This window comes from Macaca thibetana, chromosome 17 (assembly GCF_024542745.1).
Source record: "Macaca thibetana thibetana isolate TM-01 chromosome 17, ASM2454274v1, whole genome shotgun sequence".
In the NCBI taxonomy this organism is placed as follows: domain Eukaryota; kingdom Metazoa; phylum Chordata; class Mammalia; order Primates; family Cercopithecidae; genus Macaca; species Macaca thibetana.
Window position 1 is genome coordinate 92,358,076 of NC_065594.1, and position 20,975 is coordinate 92,379,050.

The window sequence follows — 20,975 nt, forward strand, 5'->3', positions numbered from 1 at the left end:
ATTCATGGAGCTGACTGGGCTCCCAGGATGGGTCTGAAATCACACCAAAGGGAAGCCTGCAAGAAATCACAAGAAACGTGAGTTCCTGGGGGACGGGACGGCCGTGTGTCCGAAATGTGCGTTCCTGGGGGACGGGATGGCCGTGTGTCCGAAGTGTACGTTCCTTGGGGACGGGACGGCCGTGTGTCCGAAATGTGCGTTCCTGGGGGACAGGACGGCCGTGTGTCCGAAGTGTGCGTTCCTGGGGGACGGGACGGCCGTGTGTCCGAAGTGTGCGTTCCTGGGGGACGGGACGGCCGTGTGTCCGAAGTGTGCGTTCCTGGGGGATGGGACGGCCGTGTGTCCGAAATGTGCGTTCCTGGGGAACAGCCGTGTGTCCGAAATGTACGTTCCTGGGGAACAGCCGTGTGTCCGAAATGTACGTTCCTGGGGAACAGCCGTGTGTCTGGCATCAACTCGTTCTGGACTTGGCTTCTCTACTGCGCTGCCGATCCCGGGTGTGGAGTCGCTTCTGTCTTATGCCGGATGGAGGCCTCTGCTGTGGGTGTGGTTTCATGTGCACTGTCTCTGGCTGAAGGTCCAGGTGCCTGGAACAGCTTTTGTGATTCGGAAACTGGACAGAAACCAGCCTGAGGCCACGCGAGCTCCCACGGCTCTTGGAGGAAAGCTGTTTCCCATCTCCAGCCCCCGCCAGAGAAGCTGCAGGGACGCCTTTGGCCTTGACTCGGTCAGCAGGGAGCTGGAAGGGTCAAGAGCTGTGGGTGGGGAGCCCTGAGTCTCCTGGACTGCGTGAGAAACGGTGGGTGAGCAGCCGCAGCCACAGCGATGAGCCGGGGATGGTTTCCCATGTGTGGTTCGGGTCACGTGTTCCGGCCTCTGATGGGTGTTACTGTGATCATCTGCGGCACCCCCACGGGCACAGAGCAGGGCCAGCCCTCCCTGGAACAGGGCCATCATGAGCCAGTCCCTCCTAAAGATGGCCAGGTCCACCCTGGCTTGGGGCCAGACCGCCTGGGTCTGCCCTGTGGTGACTGTGGGGTGGCCCCCTTGCTTGTGTACCATGAAGGCGCATGGCCTTTGCCCACCAGAAACTTCAGCGTGACAAGACATCGGGGGCCGGGGGAGACGCACAGAAGAGGGAGCAGCTGATTTGTCAAGGTCCTTGCATCTGTACCAGGGGCCCCTCCTTCCCCACACGGCGCCCTCTCCTTAGAGGACAGCCTCTGGCACCGTTCACTGTCCCTCTGTTTAAAAACTGAGGCCTGTCTGTGAGAGCCTCCTGTTCAGAACACAGTCCTCTTTTTCGGCTGATCTTTGCTCACTCCATCTGCATCGGCCGCTGTGTGGCTGCCTGAGACATCCCAGCCCTCCGTGTCCTCCAGTGCTGGGACCACCGAGGGAGGAGGTGGGCCTCGGGCCTCGGGGGTCTCTGCAGGCCTTGAGCACATTGTGGGAGAGGGGTTGTTTGGTACGTGTGTCCCAAGGCTGATGCCTCTGGGCGTGCTTTGCTGTTGGGGGTTGGAAGCTGGAGGTGAGGACGCGTTGGACTGTGCTCAGCTGTAGGAGGACCCACTGTGTGGCACCGTGATCTGCTCCTATGCCCCTGCCGGCTGGTAACGTAGGAGTTGTGCCTGCAAAACATGCTTCGGACATTAGAGTCGGCTGGGAATGAAGACGCCGGCGTGCCCCAGAGCGGAGGCAGGGCTGAGGCGTGGGTGGTGAGTGGACTGGGAATGAAGATGCCGCCTGGCCCCAGAGCGGAGGCAGGGCTGAGGTGCGGGTGACAGGTGCATCAGCTGGTGCCATGGTAACGGCGTGAGGGGCCATGACGCGGTGGCCTCCCCTGGGGCTCGTGTTCTGGGGAGAGCTTATCTGGGATGTGTTCTGACGGCAGAAGGTAGGAACACGAGAGATCCCAGACACAGGAGGTCTGGGTCAATGTGCCCACACTCTCTGTGGCTCGGGGGCAGCCCACACCATGGGCACCAGCCAGCCCCAGGTCCAAGCTTACAGGGAAGGACAGCTGGGCTGAGAAGACATAAATAATCGTGGATGGATGTCACAGCCCCTCAGCGGGCGTGAGTGCTGCGGAGGGGCTTACAGAAGTGACGTTCCTGCCCCAGGGATGAGGCTGACTCTCAGAGAACCCAGGTGTGGGGGAAGCAGTGGCCCCTCTCAGGCGTCCCTCCTCTAGGTGTGCGCAGGGTGCCCAGCAGGAAGGGTGAGGTTCTAGGCTTCGCTTTGGTGCTTGTCAGTGCGATCATGGCCACAAGAAAAGCATCCATGGCTGATGTTCCCAGAGGCAGGGCCTGGTGAAGCCGCACTTTCCCCTCCAGCAAGCGTTTGGACGTGAGGGAGCCGATGTTCCCAGAGGCAGGAGCCAGGTGTCTGGCATTCGGGTCAGCCAGCCCCAGGGGCCGGTGTTCCCAGCGGGAGAAGCTGAAGCCTGGAGGGCCGGCTGTGCTGTGCTGGACACATGCAGGGCAGGGGTCAGTGCAGGTGTGAGGCTCTGCAGAGAGAGGCGCCGGAAGAGGCCAGGGCCAGCAGGGACATGGCAGGCCGGGGTCCCACCAAAATCCAGCGTCCCTCCCAGTCCTTCTTGGCTCGGGCTGACTCCAGGATTGGGTACGTTCTCAGAAGATGTGCGTGGGTCCCCTTAGCTTCTTGGGTTTTTCTGCTCAAACTCTGGGCCTGGACGAGTGGTCTCAGGTCACCTGGGAGCTCGTCGGGGACAGAACCTGAGTTTGAACGAGCTCTCTGTGGGACTGCCACTCAGGGCAGCAGTTGGGAGCCCCCCTGGGACTGCCGGTTTTCAAGTGTCGTATTTAAGTGTCCCCCTCCGTGCCCTGGAAAAGTAGAGAGGCAGCCAGGAGCCTGCCTTCTGTGTTCTCGGTGCAGGGGTATTCTGAGAACAGCCCCTGCTCATACAGCTTTAAAAGGAACTCAGTGACCACGGACGGACGAGAACAGGAGACGCAGCTGCCTCCCGGGCGCTTGAAGGCTCAACTCCCCATGGGCATGTGTTGCCAGGGCAGAGGGCTCGGCCCCCTGGGTCAGCATACTCTCTGGACAGCTCATTCCTGCCAGCCCAGGTCGCTGCAGCTCTGGTACTGGCTCAGCGGTTGGGGACCTCAGCCCAGGTCCCCATAGCCGTGGGGCTGCCTCAGGGGACGGATCTCTGCTAAGCATGGCCCCCGCCAGCCCAGGCCCCTGCCACTCAGTGGATGGGACTTTGGCAGAGCATGGGGCCCCTGCAGGGAGGGTCTAGACAAGCAACACCAGGAACCTGAAGCCTCCTGGGCTGGGGCTCAGCTGTCGCCAGGACTGCAACAGTTAAGCTGCCTGCAGCGGGATAAGTGAGCCGATGCCGCTCCTTAATCAGGGACATCAAATCGGAGGCCCTGGGAGGAGCAGCCGGCCGGCTGCCCTGCAGAGACCAGGTCTGCGCAGCAAACCCAGGAAGGTGTGGCGTCCCTGCTCCGCGGCCAAGATGGTGCTGGTGCTGCGCCGTCCTTTGTGTGCCTGGGAAGGGCGTTCCAGGAGCCGGGTCGGGGGCTCCTGACTCGCAGTGGGCAGCATGACGGTGAGCCGGCTGTCACTGCTGTGCCGGGACCTCTGGGCACTGTGGCTGCTGCTGAAGGCTGGCGCAGGTGCGTGGGGCACGGGTGGGTCCTCGGCTCCCCAGAAGGTGTTATGGGGCGACCGTGTGGGGACACGGGGCCGGGGCGGACGTTCTGGACCCAGCGCTATCCTCGGAGGCTGCTGGGGCAGGAGCCTGGGGCTGGGGGATGCCGGGGATGGATGTTGGGACAGGTGCCTCCAATACGGGAGGAGCCCTGCTCCTTGGCAGGGAAGGTGTGCACAGGCCTTGCCGGATGGATGGTTTAGGGCCATGGCCCTGGGGTCCCTGGTGAGCACTGGGGCCGCCTCTGCCCTTGCCCTGTGAGGGACCATCTGTGCTGGTCCCGGAAGGCTGGGATCACCTTTCCACTGGCTCCTTTGTTCGAGGTTTCTCATAGACAGGCTGTGTGGACAAATGACGGCAGCGCCCACGTCTGGCTGGTGGAGAGGCTGTAGCTCCTCAGAGGAGGAGACACCCGGCCACTGCTGTCCCCACAGCGGGGCCACCCGTGGTGCCAGGCGTGACAAGCTGCCCTCTCTAGGCAAATGGGACTTGGGAGGCCCCTGGCCGAGCCTGTGGACCTGGCTGGGCAGCCTCTGTGGTCTTAGGTTTGGGTGCGTTTGGTCTGGTCGGGGCTCAGGGGCTGCTGGTCCACACTGGCCCCGTCCTGACAACTGGAGCTTTGGGGCAAGGTCCTTGGAGAAGGGGCCACATGGGGAGGAAACAGCCTGGGTTTTGTTGATGCTTTTCTAAGAATGGAGTACTCGTTTTCAAGAGATTTGTCCTAATTATATTTTCCAGTGGGTACTTATGCCAACTATTGATGAATAATTCATAAAATAAGCATCTTTGTGAATTTTATTGAATCAGACCTTAGCTACCAATGGCATTGAATAAACATCTAAAGTTTCCAATTTTAAAATAAAGAACTGGCTGGGCACAGCAGTTCACGCCTGTAATCCTGGCACTTTGGGAGGCTGAGGCTGGGAGATCGCTTGAGCCCAGGAGTTTGAGACCAGCCTGGGCAACATAGCAAGACCTCATATCTGAAAAAAAAAAATTAATAAGCTGGGTGTGGTGGTGTGTGCCTGTAGTCCCAGCCACTTGGGAGGCTGAGAGGGGAGAATCATTTGAGCCCCGGAGGTCAAGGCTGCAATAAGATTTGTTTGCACAACTGTACTCCAGCCTGGGTGAGGGCATGATTAGGTACAGGTGGCTGCCCGGGGTTATGGGGTTGGCTCTGGGGCACCGTGGAAGGCTCCGGTGTGAGCAGGGGCAGGTGGTTGCTTTAAGGGAGGTTATGTCCCCTGGGTGCCCCCTGGTTCCGCACCCCTGATGCCCCGGCCATCCCATCCGGCAGTTCCCTCCTGAAGGACCAGGCAAAGCCAGGACCACCGTGAACAAGAGGAGAAATCATCCTTCTGAGCCCTGACGGTTCTTTGATCAGCCCCGGGACCTGCCGCAGACTCTGTTTTAGTGTCTCACATCCTCTTAGGGTGCATTGAGAGAGAAGCATTGTCGGTGCCAGCGTCAGCCAGGGTCAGCCTGGCCTGCGTTCCTCACTGTGCCCCTCCTCGCTCCTGCAGAGGCCTGGGGACCTTTGAGGAACTTGCCATATGTGGGTGACTTTTCTCAGAAAGTAAAATGCAGGGCGGGGCAAGCCCTACTGGCCTCGGAGGTCTGTCCTCGGGCCCAGAAGGGGCCAGTTGGGGGAGGCGCAGAAGGCCCGAGACACTTGGACTCCACAGAGAGGTCACCGTGGTACAGTCAGGACTGTTGTTTTTAATTTTAAAAGAAAGAATTCATTATGACAACCGTTTTTGTTCTCCTTTAGGCATTTTTAACGTGTTCCAGGCAGACCAGGCTGTGGCCCTTCCCTCGTGGCCACAGGTCACGCCTCCCGCCAGCCCAGTGAGTGGGGAGGTTTGGCTCTGGTGTGACCCTCCAGGACGCAGGTGTCCTCGGGGAGCCGGTGCCTGCTGCATACAGGCCACCCGGGGTCACTCGGCAGAGGAGGACGGGGCACCGCCCTGCAGAGAAGCGTCCCTCCGCCCGTCAGCGGGCAGCCACAGTTGGTGGTCCTCTTCACCTCGGCCTGTGGTTGAGCCCACCTCCCACCTGCACAGCACCCTGTGCCGCAGCCACGACCACCTCCTCTGTGGACCTCAGTCTGCAGCCGCCGCTCCATGCAGTGCTGGGGCCCTGGACGGCCCCCATGGTGCAGTGCTGGGGTTTCCTCTGGGTGCCTGTAGCCTCCCTCACGTAACTGGGGGCAGGAGGATCCCCGTGGGTCTGTTTACCAGGTGGGGGCAGCCATCACCAAAGCCATCTGCCAGCATCACCGGCTGAATTGCAGCCATGGTCCTATAAGGAAGCCTTGTCCCAGCCTTACAGAGAAGGAGGAGGCCCAGAGAGAGAAAGCAGCTGCCCAGAGTCACAGCTCAGGGGGGGTGTGCTCGGGGTGAGGTCTGTGCTCCCGCGGGGCCAGTGAGTGTCTGTCCTGTGGCAGCTGCTGGCCCACGTGTGTGGTGATGACACCAGGCACGGACGGACCACGCGTGTGTTGAGATGCTGTGTGGGCTTCACGTTGGTGCCCGTTTCTCTCTGGATCTTATGAAGACGGGTTTGTGGAGGCACAGCGGCCCGTGCATGCTGTTGGTGGGCGTGTAAATTGGTGCAGGTATTACAGAAAACTGTGTGGGGTATGGAGGTTCCTCAAGAAATTAAAAAGAGCACTGTCGCTGGAGCCAGGCGTCCCCACTGTGGGTGGGTATTGGGAATGGAGCAGGCGCACTGAAGAGCTGCCCGCCCTCTGGAGCTCACCAGCCCAGACGTGGAATCGACCGCAGTGCCCGTTAGTGGATGGGCGCCTGGAGACAATGTGACGCACACACAACGAAGCGCTGTTCCGTTTTCGTAAAAAAGGAAATCCTATTATTTGAGACAACATGGATGAGCCTGGAGGACAGTGCTGAGCAAAATCAGCCACAGGCAAAGCCACGGCCTGCTGAGTAAAATCACTGCAGGCATAGAGAGGCAAAGCCACGGCCCCACGCATGTGGGGTGTCAGAGATGCCAACAAGCACGGTGGCCACTGGGGGCTGGGGTGGGGAAGCCTGGGGAGATGCTGGCCAGAGGACACAGAGTTCCTGTTGTGCCGAATGAATGAACTCTGGGGGTCTGTTCATGGTGGGCCATGGGCTGTTCATGGTGACTGACTGTGGTCTGTTTATGGTGGCCATGGTCTGTTTGTGGTGGCTGTGGTTGGTTCATGGTGGCCGTGGGCTGTTCATGGTGGCTGTGGTTGGTTTGTGGCGGCCGTGGTCAGTTCGTGGTGGCTGTGATCTGTTCAAGGTGGCTGTGGTCTGTTTGTGGTGCCTGTGGTTGGTTCATGGTGGCCGTGGGCTGTTCATGGTGGCTGTGGTTGGTTTATGATGGTTGTGATCTGTTCATGGTGGTCATGGTGGTCTGTTTGTGGTGGCCATGGGCTGTTCATAGTGGCTGTGGTTGGTTCATGGTGGCCATGGTCTGTGGTGGCCGTGGTTGGTTCGTGGTGGCTGTGGTTAGTCCATGGTGGCTGTGGGCTGTTCATGGTGGCTGTGGTTGGTTTGTGGCAGCCGTGGTCAGTTCGTGGTGGCTGTGATCTGTTCAAGGTGGCTGTGGTCTGTTTGTGGTGGCCATGGGCTGTTCATGGTGGCTGTGGTTGGTTCATGGTGGGTGTGGTTGGTTCGTGGTGGCTGTGGTTGGTTTATGATGGCTGTGATCTTTCATGGTGGCCGTGGTGGTCTGTTTGTGGTGGCCATGGGCTGTTCATGGTGGCTGTGATTGGTTCGTGGTGGGTGTGGTTGGTTTGTGGTGTCCATGATCAGTTTGTGGTAGCTGTGGCCTGTTTGTGATGGCCATGGTTGCTTCATGGTGGCCATGGTTAGTCCGTGGTGGCTGTGGGCTGTTCACAGTGGCTGTGGTTGGTTTATGGTGGCCATGATCTGTTCAAGGTGGCTGTGATCTCTTCAAGGTGGCCATGGTCTGTTTGTGGTGACTGTGGTTAACACTGTATTTGTACCTGAGGTTTGCTGGGAGTGGGTGTTGAGTGTTCTAACTGCAAAAGGAAATGGCAGCTGTGGGAGGTGACAGTCACCAGTGAGTTTGGTGGTGGCTATGGTTTCACAGTGTGAACTACATCAAAAGAGCACGTGTGTACCTTAAATATACACAATTATTTTTCTCAATATAGCTGGAAAAAATAGCCAGAAGCCAGCAGCTCAGCAAGTGAGGAGCCAGCCAGTGGCTCCGTTCACAACACCCTGCACAGTGAACAGATCTGAGTGAATGGGGCTGCTTAGGGAAAATCACTGGGCTCGAAGCTCCCTGATGGCTCCAACATGTCCCATGACTCTGGGCAGCTCCTGTGCAATGGGAGGCCGTGCCCTGCCATGTCCCTGCCTTCTTGCCCACAGGCCTGCCCTGTCCCAGCCACTGGAGTCTCACCCACCCATCAGCCTAGAAACAGACGCATGTTGGCACCCTCCCAGGCCTCTGTGAGAGCCTCTCCATAGCCTCGCTGTTGAGCCCGTGGCAGTGAAGGTCCCAGGCGCTGGAGCACATGGCATGGGCTCGGTCCTCGCACTGCCCGCCCTGCAGGCCTGGGCTGCTCACAGCTGAGCCTGACCTTGAATTCCCCATCTTTCAAACGAGGATGGGGCTTCCTGCTCCCTAGGTCCTTGCGAGGACTCACTCCGTGCACTGGTGCCAGCAGTGAGTCGGAACCTGTCTTTCTGGCCTGATCCTCCCCCAGGAGCACAGGGTGGTCCTCCTCTGAATCCTGAGGGGGTCCCCGGCATGCCCTTGCTCCCTGGAACCCCAGTCATTCCGGGTGCAGCTGCTGGTGCGACCCCTTCTGTGGTCAGGGGTCTGTGTGAGGGCTCAGCTGCCTCTGAACAGGACGGGCGCTGGAAGACAGTGGCTGGGAGAGCAGGTGCACCCTGGACGGCCTCCAGGAGAGAAAGGGAGAGATGTATGCGTCTCAGTGGGGGATGGCGGGAGACCCTAAGGTGTTCAAGACCCTCGGGTCTGGGCCCTGTGGAAATGCTCCCTGTGGTGCCCCCAGCCCTGCCCACTCAGCAGTCGCCTGAGAACGGCCTGAGCGTGTGGCCCAGGAGGCGGGGTGTGGGGAGGCTGTGGAGCCGTGGGTACTGTGCAGCAGGTGGGGCTGTGACTGGAGGTGGCAGAGCTGGCAGCCAGCCCGACCTTCAGGGGAGAGGGTGGCAGGGCCAGGGTCTCTGAACTCTGGAAGGATCTGTGTTCCTCGTCCTGAAACCCGGCCTCCTGTGTCACTCAGACAGTGGCTCTCAGTCACTTTGGTCTCTGCTCCCTCTGCCCCATGATTTTTTAAGTTGTTCTAGCTCAGAAGCCATTGCATGGATTGTGTGACTACCCCCAGCCAGGGCACGAGTGCAGCCAGGGCACAAATGCAGCCAGGGCACGAATGCAGCCAGGGCACGAATGCACACAGATCCAGGCCCCGTGCAGAGCCCGCCAGGTGTGGGGTGGATGCCGAGGCCCACCTGGCTGAAACTGCACTCAGGCCATTTTTCTGATACCAGGAAATGTTCATAAAAATGCTGGTGAGCAGGCAAGTGCCCTCCTTGATGACAAACCCTCCTGGTGCCTCTGGCTCAGACAGTGTGACCTTGAGAACAACCCCCGCGTCAGCGTCACCTGGGAGCCTCACCTCGAGACCTCTGCATCGTGGTTCTGAAATCACTTGAGTGGGCCGTGGCCACCGTGGGGCAGAGAGATAGGAAATACCTGCCAGAAGATCAAATTGCAATCCGTGTGATTTAAAGATCTCACTGGGCTGTGCTGGCAGTTCTAGAGTGGGCAGCACTTCATTCCATGAACTAGAATAAGAGCTCCAGTGAAACACAGCGGCTGTGCGGACAGGGCTGAAGAAAGCAGAAACCCAGCAAACGCGGTTCGGTGGCCTCAGCCACTGTCCTTTGTAAGCTTGGGGGGTCAGCGGGAGAATTGACCGACGGGCCACGTTAGGCGGCTCCATGTCGTAAGGATTAGTTTCACGTTAGGTGATTGCCGGACTTACATTGAGCTTGAAGAAGCAGAAGATCTCTGCATACACGTGTGGCCCAGGCCAAGAGCTGTCACGTGATTAAGTTTGTGCTTAAATGGGTTTTTAGTATGTGTATCTTTTTTTCTTTTCTTTTCTTTTTTTCTTTTTTCTTTTTTTTTTTTTTTTTTGAGACGGAGTCTCACTCTGTTGCCCAGGCTGGAGTGCAGTGGTACAATCTCAGCTCACAGCAACATCTGCCTACCAGGTTCAACTGATTCTCCAGCCTCAGCCCCCTGAGTACCTGGGACTACAGGCACCTGCCACCATGCCCAGCTAATTTTTGTATCTTTACAAAATAAAAAGGGAGGGGGTTTCACGATGGTGACCAGACTGGTCTCAAACTCCTGACCTTGGTGATTTGCCCACCTTGGCCTCCCAAAGTGTTGGGATTACAGGTGTGAGCCACTGTGCCTAGCCAAGTATGTATATCTTTTTGACAGTGTGAAGAATTTATTTAGGCTTGACTGTTTTAAAGCACCGTAATGAATGTATAATTAAGTTATGGTAAAGTCTTAACCCTTTGCTACAGGGGAACAGTAATGCTGTGAGTGGCCGTGTCTCAGCCCCTGGACTTCGGCAGTCACCCTCGTAGGAGTCCCACCTCTGCGGGCAGCTCAGAACCTCCACGTTTTTACATTTAATTTAAAATGATTAAATTCACTGCCGTAGCTCATGGAATTAGGTCTTTTTAAAATCTAAGCAAACTCTCTTCGAGACAGAAAAGGTTGGGTAGTTCTTCATCTGTTTGAAGTGGTGCTTTCTGGATGGACCGCATTCTAAGAATGTATCAAAAATGGAAATTCTGACCACCGTTTTGATTGCCCTTTTATATATTAAACAAGTTGAGAACAAGAACAACAAAAAGAGGGACCTCCGTGACCATGTCGAGGAAGACAGAGCCTGGCCTGGTTGGAAGATTGGCCTCTCCTCTGTCTCCTGTTTTCTCCAAGGTCCGATAACTCGGTTCCCCTTGGTGAGCGTGGGGACTTCATTTTGATTTTCAGTCTGGTCTCTTGGGGTCTAGGCAGGAGCTTGGTCCCAAACAACACACCCACGTGTGCTGAGGACACGCTCCAGGGGATTCTCGCGTCCGCCTGCATCAGAGAACCCAGGGCTTGCGGGCGAGGCAGCGTGGAGAGGTCGGCTCTGGAGACGACCCCCAGGGCTTGCGGGCAAGGCAGCATGGAGAGCACGGCTCTGGAGATGACCCCCAGAGGAGATTGACCAAGTGCGGGGCGTGCGTGTCCTCCCTACCCGAGGCATAAACCGTCTCACTCCAAAGGGCGTCCGGAGGGTTCCGCAGGGTGGCTGTGCGCTGACTCCTGCACCCCACGTGGACGCCCCTTTTGCCCCAATGGCAGGGATGGGGCGCTGGCCCCGGGGTGTCCTGGTTCTCCTCCCTGACCCACACGGTGTCAGGAGCTTGTCTGGAGGGGACGGGGATGCTGGCCTCCTGGGGTGTCCTTGTCTGAAGCCTGTGGTTCAGGCATTCTCCTCACTGAATTTAGATTTTGTTTGGATTTTGCGGCCTGCCTTTCTTACTGCCCTGCTTTGCAGCCCTGCCCTTCCTGGCTTTGGAGATCCTCATGGATGGGCTTGGGGAAGGCCTGTGGCCGGATGATCTGGTGACGTAATCCCATCTGACGCTCAGCCTTGGACTTTGAAAAGGCACGACTGTCCCGTCTGATGGACAGGATGCAGAAGCCTTTGGGAATGGGCTTGTTGCCAGAATAAATAACAGGAGACAATTGGCAAAAGATGGACTGGGCCCCACGGCCCCAGGCTGCTATGGGGACAGCCTTGTCCTCTCCTCTGCCCACGGTCACCAGTGAGCACCAGGGATGGGCTTTCCTCCCTCACCTGGGCCTCTTCCTGCTGCCAGGAGCTGCCTTGCTGCCTCCACATGTGACAGTCCACCCCCCACACCTCACCGTGAGAGGGTTCCAGGGCCCCACCCAGCTCCACCTGTGACGGTGTACCCCACCCCCACGCCCACCGTGAGAGGGTTCCAGGGCCCCACCCAGCTCCACCTGTGACGGTGTACCCCACCCCCACGCCGACCGTGAGAGGGTTCCAGGGCCCCACCCAGCTCCACCTGTGACGGTGTACCCCACCCCCACCCCCACCGTGAGAGGGTTCCAGGGCCCCACCCAGCTCCACCTGTGACGGTGTACCCCACCCCCACCCCCACCGTGAGAGGATTTCCGGGGCCCCACCCAGCTCCACCTGTGACGGTGTACCCCACCCCCACCCCCACCATGAGAGGATTTCCGGGGCCCCACCTGGCTCCCATCCCCGTCTCCTGTGTTCTCTCTGCTGCTTGCGAGGTCACCTGGGCTGGAAAGGGTGCCCGGGATGCTGCTCAGACGTCTTGGCTGCCCTCCCACCCCCACCCCCCACCCCCCACTCCCAGTTTTCAGGATGAAATTGCCATCAAATAAAGCAAGTTTTTGAGTCAGCTTGCAAGAGGAAGGAAGTTTGCTTCAGTCGTCTCGTTTTGTTGGAACAAAGAGATCTAAAGATAGACACGTGGCTCCCCTCCCTGGACTGTCTTTGCCGGGACCCTGTTTCTATGAGGAAAACTCGGTGGGGGGGTTCACCTGTGTATCAGGTGAACCAAGGGCACCTCTGCCCTTCCCACCCTTGGGAAATCTCACCACGTCAGCCCCGTAGTGGCCAGAAGAGATCGGCCCTCCCAGGTGGGGCTACTGTGGTCGGTGCTGGGAACGGGCAGGGGCAAGCCTGGCCACCCCCTCGTTGGTCCCACCTGCTGCCTCTGCCCACATGGCAGGGGAATGGACGGGGCAGCCTCTGCCCAGCCTCAGACGTGAGGCCCTAACTCTACCCTCTCAGACCCGCCGTGGGGTCATCATGGGGTCATCACTGGGGACTTGGTTGGGGTGGGGCTGGGGAGGGAGCTGGGCCTTGGGTGGCGAAGACGGGTTAGGGGCCCACCACCTCCCAGACATCCGACAGCACGGAGCCCCATGGAGGCCACGCTCGCCTGCCTGCGTCTCCTCCGGGGACCTGTCTCCTGAACCAAGTGGCCACCATTGTTCCATGCACTTCTTAGTCTTGTGGCTGCAAAATTAAGTAGATTGAAACTTTTATAGAAATTATGATCATAAAGGGCAGTTTTTCCCATCATTCTTGAGTGGGTTCAAAAAACCAGGAAAAATGAAAACTTACACACGTAAATGGAAGAACGCCCAGTGCCCTGAAAATCGCAGGGCCCGCCTGCAGAAGGCTCCATGAAGAATGGGAGGTTAACACTCCGCTGTGGGCCGGAGAGCGTCACAGGCCTTTTCAGGTTCACAGAATGGCCGGTGACCACTTCAGGTGTCGTGATGTGTTAGAGTTTATTTGTACAAGCTTAGCTGTGTGCAGTTTCTGATTACACACATGGGGAACCCTGCTTTTCAAACCCAGAATGAGGTCTAAGGACAATGTTTAGAGTTAGTTCTGGCCCAAAGAGTCCAGAGGCACTGGGGGCTGCCAGCAGGTGGACACTGCAGTGCGGATGGTGGACAGGTGGTGTGGACGGTGGACAGGCGGTGTGGACGGTGGACACTGCAGTGCGGATGGTGGACAGGCAGTGTGGATGGTGGACACTGCGATGCAGACAGTGGACAGGCAGTGTGGACGGTGGATAGGCGATGTGGACACTGGACACTGCAATGCGGAAGGTGGACAGGTGGTGTGGAAGGTGGATAGGCAATGTGGACGGTGGACAGACAATGTGGACAGTGGACACTGCGATGCGGAAGGTGGACAGGTGGTGTGGACGGTGAACAGGTGCTGTGGACGGTGGACACTGCAGTGTGGATGGTGCACAGGTGTTGCTTTGCCCCCCACGGGCCTGTGACGCCAGAAAGTAGGAACCCGCCTGTGAAGGGTTGGGGCCTTGGCGTTAGATTCCACAGGATGCTCTGGGAAGGCACCCCCTCCCTTCCTCTGCTATGTTAGCAGGGGCAGCTGCTGGGCCAGGCGCTGTGGTGAGGGTGGGGAACCCCAGGCATGGTCCCTGCAGCCTTGAGTGGGGGTTTGCAGGCACCCATGGAGGGTGCAGGCTGCCATGAGGGCCCCTGCCTGGTGGGGAGGTGGAGAAAGGCCTCTCTGAGGTGGCATCTTGATAGGAAATTGAGTGGGGTCAGACTGGCCACAAGAGGAGCGGCTGAGCAAGGGCCCCAGGCCCGGACCTCACCCTTCCAAGGACCTGAGTGTGTGGCAGCCCCTGGAGGGGTGGATGAGGAGCCTACAGTGGACAGCCTGTCCCAGAGGCAGCTTCACACCCACACACACCACTCTCTCAGAACGTGGAGAGATGGCGGGCGGTGTCTGTCTGTCTCTCTCTAACACACAGGAAAGACATTTGCTGTCAGCAGGGCCCCAGAGCAGGCGCTGGTAAGGTCCAGAGCCAGGTCAGGAACGCCTGAGCTCGTAGGGAACAGGCCAGGCCAAACACGCCGCCTCTCAGAGCTGCCAGAACAGTTTGGGAGTCATGGTGGAAGTGTCCACATCGATGCCTGACTCTCGCGGTCGACGCCTGACTCTCGCGGTCGGCGCCTCTGAAAGTTGAGGTGCGGCGAGGGAGCCACAGACATGGGCCAGTGCCTCCCCGTTTGTGGCCCCAGTGAGCATGGGCCGCCAGCATCCCGCAGCCATCACCGACATTGGCACCCCCCTGTCCAAGCCATCCCCCCCGTGATGAACCTGCCAGCTCACAGTATCCACAATCTTTTTTTGTAGCCCCCAGAATTTCTAAAACTCCAGGGAGGCCCTTGCCCTGTGACCCTTTCCGTGTCAGCGATGCGCTTCTCCTGGGGTTAGCAGGTGTTGGATTTGAGGACGGTGCCTCCTGACTTCCTCTCTGAGGCTACGGTCGCTCCTGGCGAGAGAGAAAAACTTACTGTAAAATTTGAACGTCCAACTGCGCAGTCTAGGCTGCCGTCGGCTGCACCAGACGCACATTCCAGAGAGGTGTGCGCCAGTGGAAGTCACCCTGCCAGGAGCATAAAACAGTATTTCATGCTTTACTGCTTGACTGTTTCTTTCTCCCACAAAAGAAGCCATTGCTGACACATGGTTGCATACTGGGAACGGGTCTGTGCCCTGAACTCTCCCTGCAAGGCTCCGCAGAAGGGCCTTGACATCTGCTTGGCTCTGGCAGGCCCCGTGACACCGTGGTCCCGCCACTTCCTCACCAGCACCAGGGTTGTCTCCGGCTCCGAGGCAAAGCAGTCCCGTAGCCAGCAGGGCCGCAGCCAACACGGCCCAGGAGGGGCCCCTGTGTGTTCCACTGCGTCCCGTGTTTACACTTGTTTGTCTGCAAGACTGGAAGAGCAGGATTTAAGTCTGATGCCAGGTAGATATTGTCTTGTGGCCTCCGCTGGGAATTTCCAGGTACAAACACTTCTGTCCCATATCTTCAGGCTGTTAGTGGCCTGGGTCCTCAGGTGTGGAAGAATTGAACGTTTAAGCCATTCTCAGGTCCTCAGCGTGAGTCCTGTGTCTTTCAGAGAGAAATTGTGTGGATGTTCAAGATTGCAAATGTGGGTATATGATGAGTGTGCTGGCCAGAAATCGTGTCTGGTCTGTGGTCAGTGGTCAGTGTCCCCGAGGCATAGTAGCCCAGCAGCCGCTCTGTGGCACAGAACACCAGCCTGTCAGTCCACACAGCTTTCCCTGGAGGGTCTTACTGGGCTCGTGCTCCCAGCTGGTGCTGGCTCCATGCTCCCGGCTGATGCTGACCCTGTGCCTCCAGCTGGTGCTGGCCCTGTGCTCCCCCTGTGTTCACGGCTGGTGCTGACCCTGTGCTCCCCATGCTCACAGTCAGTGCTGGCCCTGTGCTGCTGGCTGTTGCTGGCATAGTGCTCCTGGCTGGTGCTGGCCCCATGCTCCCGGCTGGTGCTGGCCTGGTGGCCGCAGGTGCTTCAGTGCGTCCAGACCCATCTGGAACCTGCTGGGTGGGGGGATGGGTGCGGGAGTTGACCCTGCTCTTGCCATCCTGCCTCATTTGTGTCCAGCTAATGGCAAGGCCAGGGATGTGGCACAGACCCCCAGGGTCCCGTGTGTGCAGAGGCCCGTGTGTGCAGAGGCCCGTGTGTGCAGAGGCAGTGGCCCATTCCGTGCTCAGGTTTTCCTCCTGGGCCATAAGTTACTGCACCTGCAACAGGCCAGCAGGGGTCACCTGAACATCTTCCCCGACGTGGGTGGGACTCAGACCAAAGTGTATTTATACCAGGACCAGGACCAAGCGCTTTCCTGCTGCTCCCCTGCCTCCCCTCTGCCCAGGTCTCTCTCTTTGTCCCTCCCTCTCTCTGTCTGTCAGTCCCTCTCTCTGAACCTCTTATACCACACTTTCAAAATCGATGGTGAATCATTCAACACACAGCTTTCGTGCGCTGAGAAACAAAGGCCTCCACGTACTGGAAACTGAAAAGCCTTTTTCCAGCCACGTGACCCGCTCCCGTAGGTGCCTGTGGATGTGCCGCTCCGCCTGGGATCGGGTGGGCGCTCGCAGGGTGAGGCAGCGTCCTGGGGCTGACGCGTGCTGTTTGCTCTTTCCATGCAGATGAAATCATGCACCAGGACATCGTCCCGCTCTGTGCTGCCGACATCCAGGACCAGCTGAAGAAGCGCTTTGCTTACCTGTCCGGTGAGTTCCAGAAGCCGGGACGGGGTGGAGAGGGAGGGGTCCGGGGCCGGGTGTGGGCTGAGCAGTCGCCACGGCCTGGTCATTCACTGCCTTGGATCTGACCTGTGACCTGGCGGCTCTCCCCATCTCTGTGAAGTGGGCAGCTCCATGCCAGTTGGCACACGGCCACTGGGAGGAGGTGGGCGGAGGAGGGTCAGGGGGACGTGGCCTGGGCACCCCTGACGGCGGCCTCCAGGGACAGATGGAGTGGGGTGTGGTTGGCCGAGCCCATGGGCCTCAGTGACCCGCAGTTCCTGCTGCATCTGGGCACCTCCAAGGCCACACCTCTGTCCACTGTGGCCTCCAGCCCTGCGTCTGGCATACCTGTGGAGGTGGTGCCTGCAGACTTGGGGACATAGTGAGGCTCCCAGCCCCCCGTGTGGGTGCAGCAAGGGCACCTGCAGTGACCCCGAGCTGTGCAGACACCGTTCTTATGTGAACAAATCTGCCCAACAGGACCCATCAGAAAAAATACATGCAAACGTGTGCCCTCCCTGGGACATAAGGGTGCCCTGATGCCGAGGGCGCAATGCTCTCAGGAGCTCAGCCTCTGCCCCTCTGCATTCTCATTAGCAGCCCAGCCCCCAATCCATGGCTGGCATGGTAGGGCCTCCATCCCGCACCGTCACCTCCAGAGCCAGCCCACACCCCAGGCCGGGCCTTAGGGTCTGAGGGAGGCTGACTGCCAGGGGCCGAGGTGTAGCTGGCGAGTTTTATGAGACCAAAATCAAAGAGACAGCAACATGATGGCCAGAGGAGGAGAGCTGTCCAGGGACTCGGTCCTGCTTTCCATGGCGGAGAGGCCCAGGAGGAGGAAGGATAGAAAGCAGGGGGTCTCTGGAGAACTGAAAACTCCCAAGGGACAAGGGCTCCAATCCCCCTGCGTCGGGGACCAGGTGTGGCGATGACTCAGGAGAGGCGCCGTGGTTTCTGCCGGTTCCTCCTGCATCCCCAGCCTCTCCCCGCCCCTTTCACGACTCCCAAGAGGCTCACAGCTTTGCCACCAGGAGGGCCCTGACCTGGGCCTCCAGCCTTGACCTTCCTCCAGTTACCAGGCAGTGCCCCCACCCCAGTGGTGCCTGGGAGGGCAGAGTCCCGGGACGGCCCCAGCCACCCACGTTTTCTCAGTTGTTCCTTAGACGCCGGCCCAGGAGCTCTGTGAGGGGATTTTGCAGATGAATTTAAGGCCCCAAATCAGCAACTTTAAGATCTTCCTTGGTGGGCCTGACCCAGTCGGCTAAGCCCTTAAAAGAGATGGGGCTCTTCCTGGCATGAGAGATTCCAGGTGCAGGGAGGATTTGACACAAGGGGGTTCTCTGTGTGGCCCTGAAGGAAGCAGAGGCCGCCTGAGCAGGAGAAGAGCCACCCCACGGGCAGCCGCCAGGACCCTGGGGCCTCAACACTGCAGCTGGGAGCAGAGCTCTGCCAAGCCCCTGGGGGAGCTGAAGAGCCTGGGCTCGGAGAGGATCACAGCCTGGCAACCCCTCCACGTGGGCCCAGAGACCCTGAGCAGAGACCCACAAGCTGATAAGTGCCTGAGCGTCAGTGATCTTGGGAACCACACCAAAGCCTCCGTGGGCTCCTCTCTCTCCTGGAATATACGCCAGAGTCCCCTGTGGCACCACTGCCCCCACCTCGTCTCCTGCCCACGCCCTGGAGGCAGGCTGCCTCCCCATCGCCCTGCCTCCCACCAACCTCGGGGCCTTTGCACGGGCGGCGCTCTCCATGCAGTGAATTTTTTCCGCGGGCTTGTGGCTGGCCTGTCCCCTCAGGTCCTTGCTCAGAGGCACGCCCTTGGCCACGCCCTGTCCCTCCTCACCTGCTCTTTGCTCCGCCCCCCCTCGTTATGTGACCTCACATCCTCCTGTGTGTGGTGTGGGTCCCTCCTGAGGGCTGGGCTTGCTCACAGCTGCCTCCCGGCTCCTAGAGGTGCACCCAGCTTCAGAGCCACATACTGAGGGCTCAGCCATGGGCCCGTCTGGGGTGGGACCCCGAGCACGCCATGCTGTTCTCGGGATCCAGGTCGTAGCAGCAGTACTGTATCTGAGACGGATCGGTGTCGGCTGGAGCTTCTCCTGCAGATGTGTGGATTTGGATGAAGTCTGTGGTAGCCTCGTGTCTGAGACGGATCAGTGTCAGCTGGAGCTTCTGCAGACGTGCGCGAATTTGGATGAAGTCTGTGGCAGCCTCGGGTCTGTAGGTCTCCAATCACCCCGTCCCCTCCTCACCGTATCCAGCACAGCTGCGTCCTGAGGCTGCGCCTGCACTCCGGGTTCCTGCCATGCCAAGCCCCCTTCTGTGTCCTCATGACAAAGGCCATGCACTGGGGAACTGAAACATCCGGGATTCGTCTTTCAGGTTCCCTGGGGCGTGCCCCTTCCGGAGGCTCCTTCGGGGGCACAGGTGTTCCTTGGTGTCCCTTGGTGTCTTCATGCAGCCACCTCACCTGCACGTCGACGTCTCCTTTTCTGCCTCAAAGCCCCTCTACCTTTCTCCCAGGACACCCGTCATGAGATTCAGGGCCCACCGTATAATCCATTATGGTTTCATCTTGAAAACTTTGTTACCTCTGCTGCAAGGACTTTTCCAAATGAAGTCATGTTCACAGGCTCGTGGGACAGGGAGTGGACATGCCTTTCAGGGGCCGCCTTGGACTCGGTAAATCTGACTCAGAGGTTTGCTGTCTTGACAGCTGCCCCCAAGCGGGGCTCCCCTCCTGCCCCAGCATCACCCACAGGACTCGCTCTCCCTGTCTCACTCCACCCGAAGGAAACACAGACTCCCCCACCAGCCACTCCTGCACACGGACCACCGTGGTGCTGGGGCCCAGCGGGGTGAGACCCTTCATTGTGGCTGGAGCCCACAGGTTGATGCCCCAGCCTGTTCTGTGGACTTTGGCTGAATTCGCTGGTCTCTGGATGCCTAGAATGGCTTCCATGAAGTGCCAGAGCAAAAAACTAAAGATGTCAGGAAGGAACGGCTCCTAATTTTCCTTTTCAAGAGGAGACTCTGCATTTCTTTCCACTTGCCCAGCTGATTTCCCCTCCCTGCAGACGTCCGCGCCAGCCCTGCGCTGTGTGCCCTGGAGCCAGGACTGCCCCTGTGACCTGTGTGGTCCCCTCTCTTCCGCCTCCATTATCTGTGGATGCACAGGTGCCACACAGAGCCCTACAGCTCTGTCCAGGTCCTGAACCCAAGTGAGGCAGGTTTTGAAAGGCGGCCAAGTGAGGGATGCCTACACCTCGGGGGCTCCACATCCCCGTACGTTGCTGCCCAAAGTCAGGACGAGCTGCGGAAATTATACCTGGACTCTCTGTCTGTCACCCACAGACAGCAGCTCCCGGTTCAGCCTGCGTCCCTCGTCGTCCACACCCTCTACTCGCAGTGATGTCTGCCCCAAAAGCACTTCGCTTAACCCTGAAGCTGCGAGACCTGCCACCCTACTGTCCCCTCTAGTTTTCTGAGGTTTGAGGAACAAGGAATTGGGTGTAAAATCAGGAAATATCCTGCGTGTAAATTCTTGATTATTCTTGTCCTTCCGGGCAAAGCCGCCTCCCGCGAGTCAGCCGTTTGACTCTTTCTTGCTGAAGGATGAGGGTTGCGGGGGGCGCATGGGTGCCCCGGACCCAGAGGCAATGGCATGTCCCCTGGTGTAGTGGTCGGAGCAGGCCCTGAGGAGGTCGTGGGCTCAGAACTCAGTCCTTGTGTCATCTTAGAAAAGATGTTTCAACTTGCCGACCGTCAGCAAGAGCTAAAAACAGGGCTGGAGAATTTACCACTGAGGAACTTATGATCTGAAGTGAAAAACGCTGAGAACAGACTTGCCACCGGTGAAAACCACAAAGCCGAAATGGAGGCCGTGCCCGGAACGCAGAGTCTGCCTGCACTGCGTGTCTCACGCCCTGCCGCGGACGGCGGCCCCCTTCCACTGCCCAGCAGCTCTTGGGAATCTCGTTTTGCTTTTACAGGAACGTGGCATGGTCAGAGGCAGCCATCAGCTGTCTGGGGACCTGGACTTGACAGGATTGTTCCATCCCACGTCCAGGCAGCCCCAGGTGTGTGGAGACGGGGCAGACAGGAGACCCTCCCCCTGGCCTGTGCTGTCTTCCCGGGAAGATCACTGAAGACTTTCGTCTCTTCTCCTTTCCTCACCTTCCCCAAGCGCTCGCTGCACAAGCCCCCCCTGCCTTGCCCCTTCTCCCACCCCACTTCGGTTTGGTCCCAGCTTACATCTCATCCTAAGGATTAAGTGTGCAGCTGAACCGCAGTTCTCAGATGAGCTGCAGGGCTCCAGCGTGGCACCTGCCTGGGCAGTCCCGAGAGAGGAATTCGAAGTGGGGAAGGACCCCGGAGTCTTCCCGGCACATGGTCTGAGGCTCCAGCCACCAAGTCCCAAGCTCAGTCTGTGCTCACCACGACCCGACGGCTGCTCCAACCTGTGGGGACCGATCCGATCCTGCACTCCCTGAGGCCGACAGCTTTTTGACACCCAGGCTTCAGCCACAGACAGACAGATGTTCCCTGCCTGG

The 20,975-nt window shown here is 58.9% G+C and overlaps 1 protein-coding gene across 4 annotated transcripts in view; it reads left to right on the forward strand.

Annotated features, from left to right (window-relative positions):
- MCF2L (MCF.2 cell line derived transforming sequence like) overlaps positions 1 to 20,975 on the forward strand; it is a 205,328-nt gene that overhangs the window by 109,886 nt on the left and 74,467 nt on the right. For 3 of the 4 annotated variants that reach the window (XM_050766970.1, XM_050766971.1, XM_050766975.1), the window contains one exon: positions 16,324 to 16,407. In XM_050766970.1, the coding sequence (XP_050622927.1) occupies positions 16,324 to 16,407 (84 nt within the window). Of the gene's footprint in view, positions 1 to 2,535; positions 3,651 to 16,323; positions 16,408 to 20,975 lie in introns of those variants that run through there. The other variant, XM_050766972.1, reaches the window with a different exon arrangement.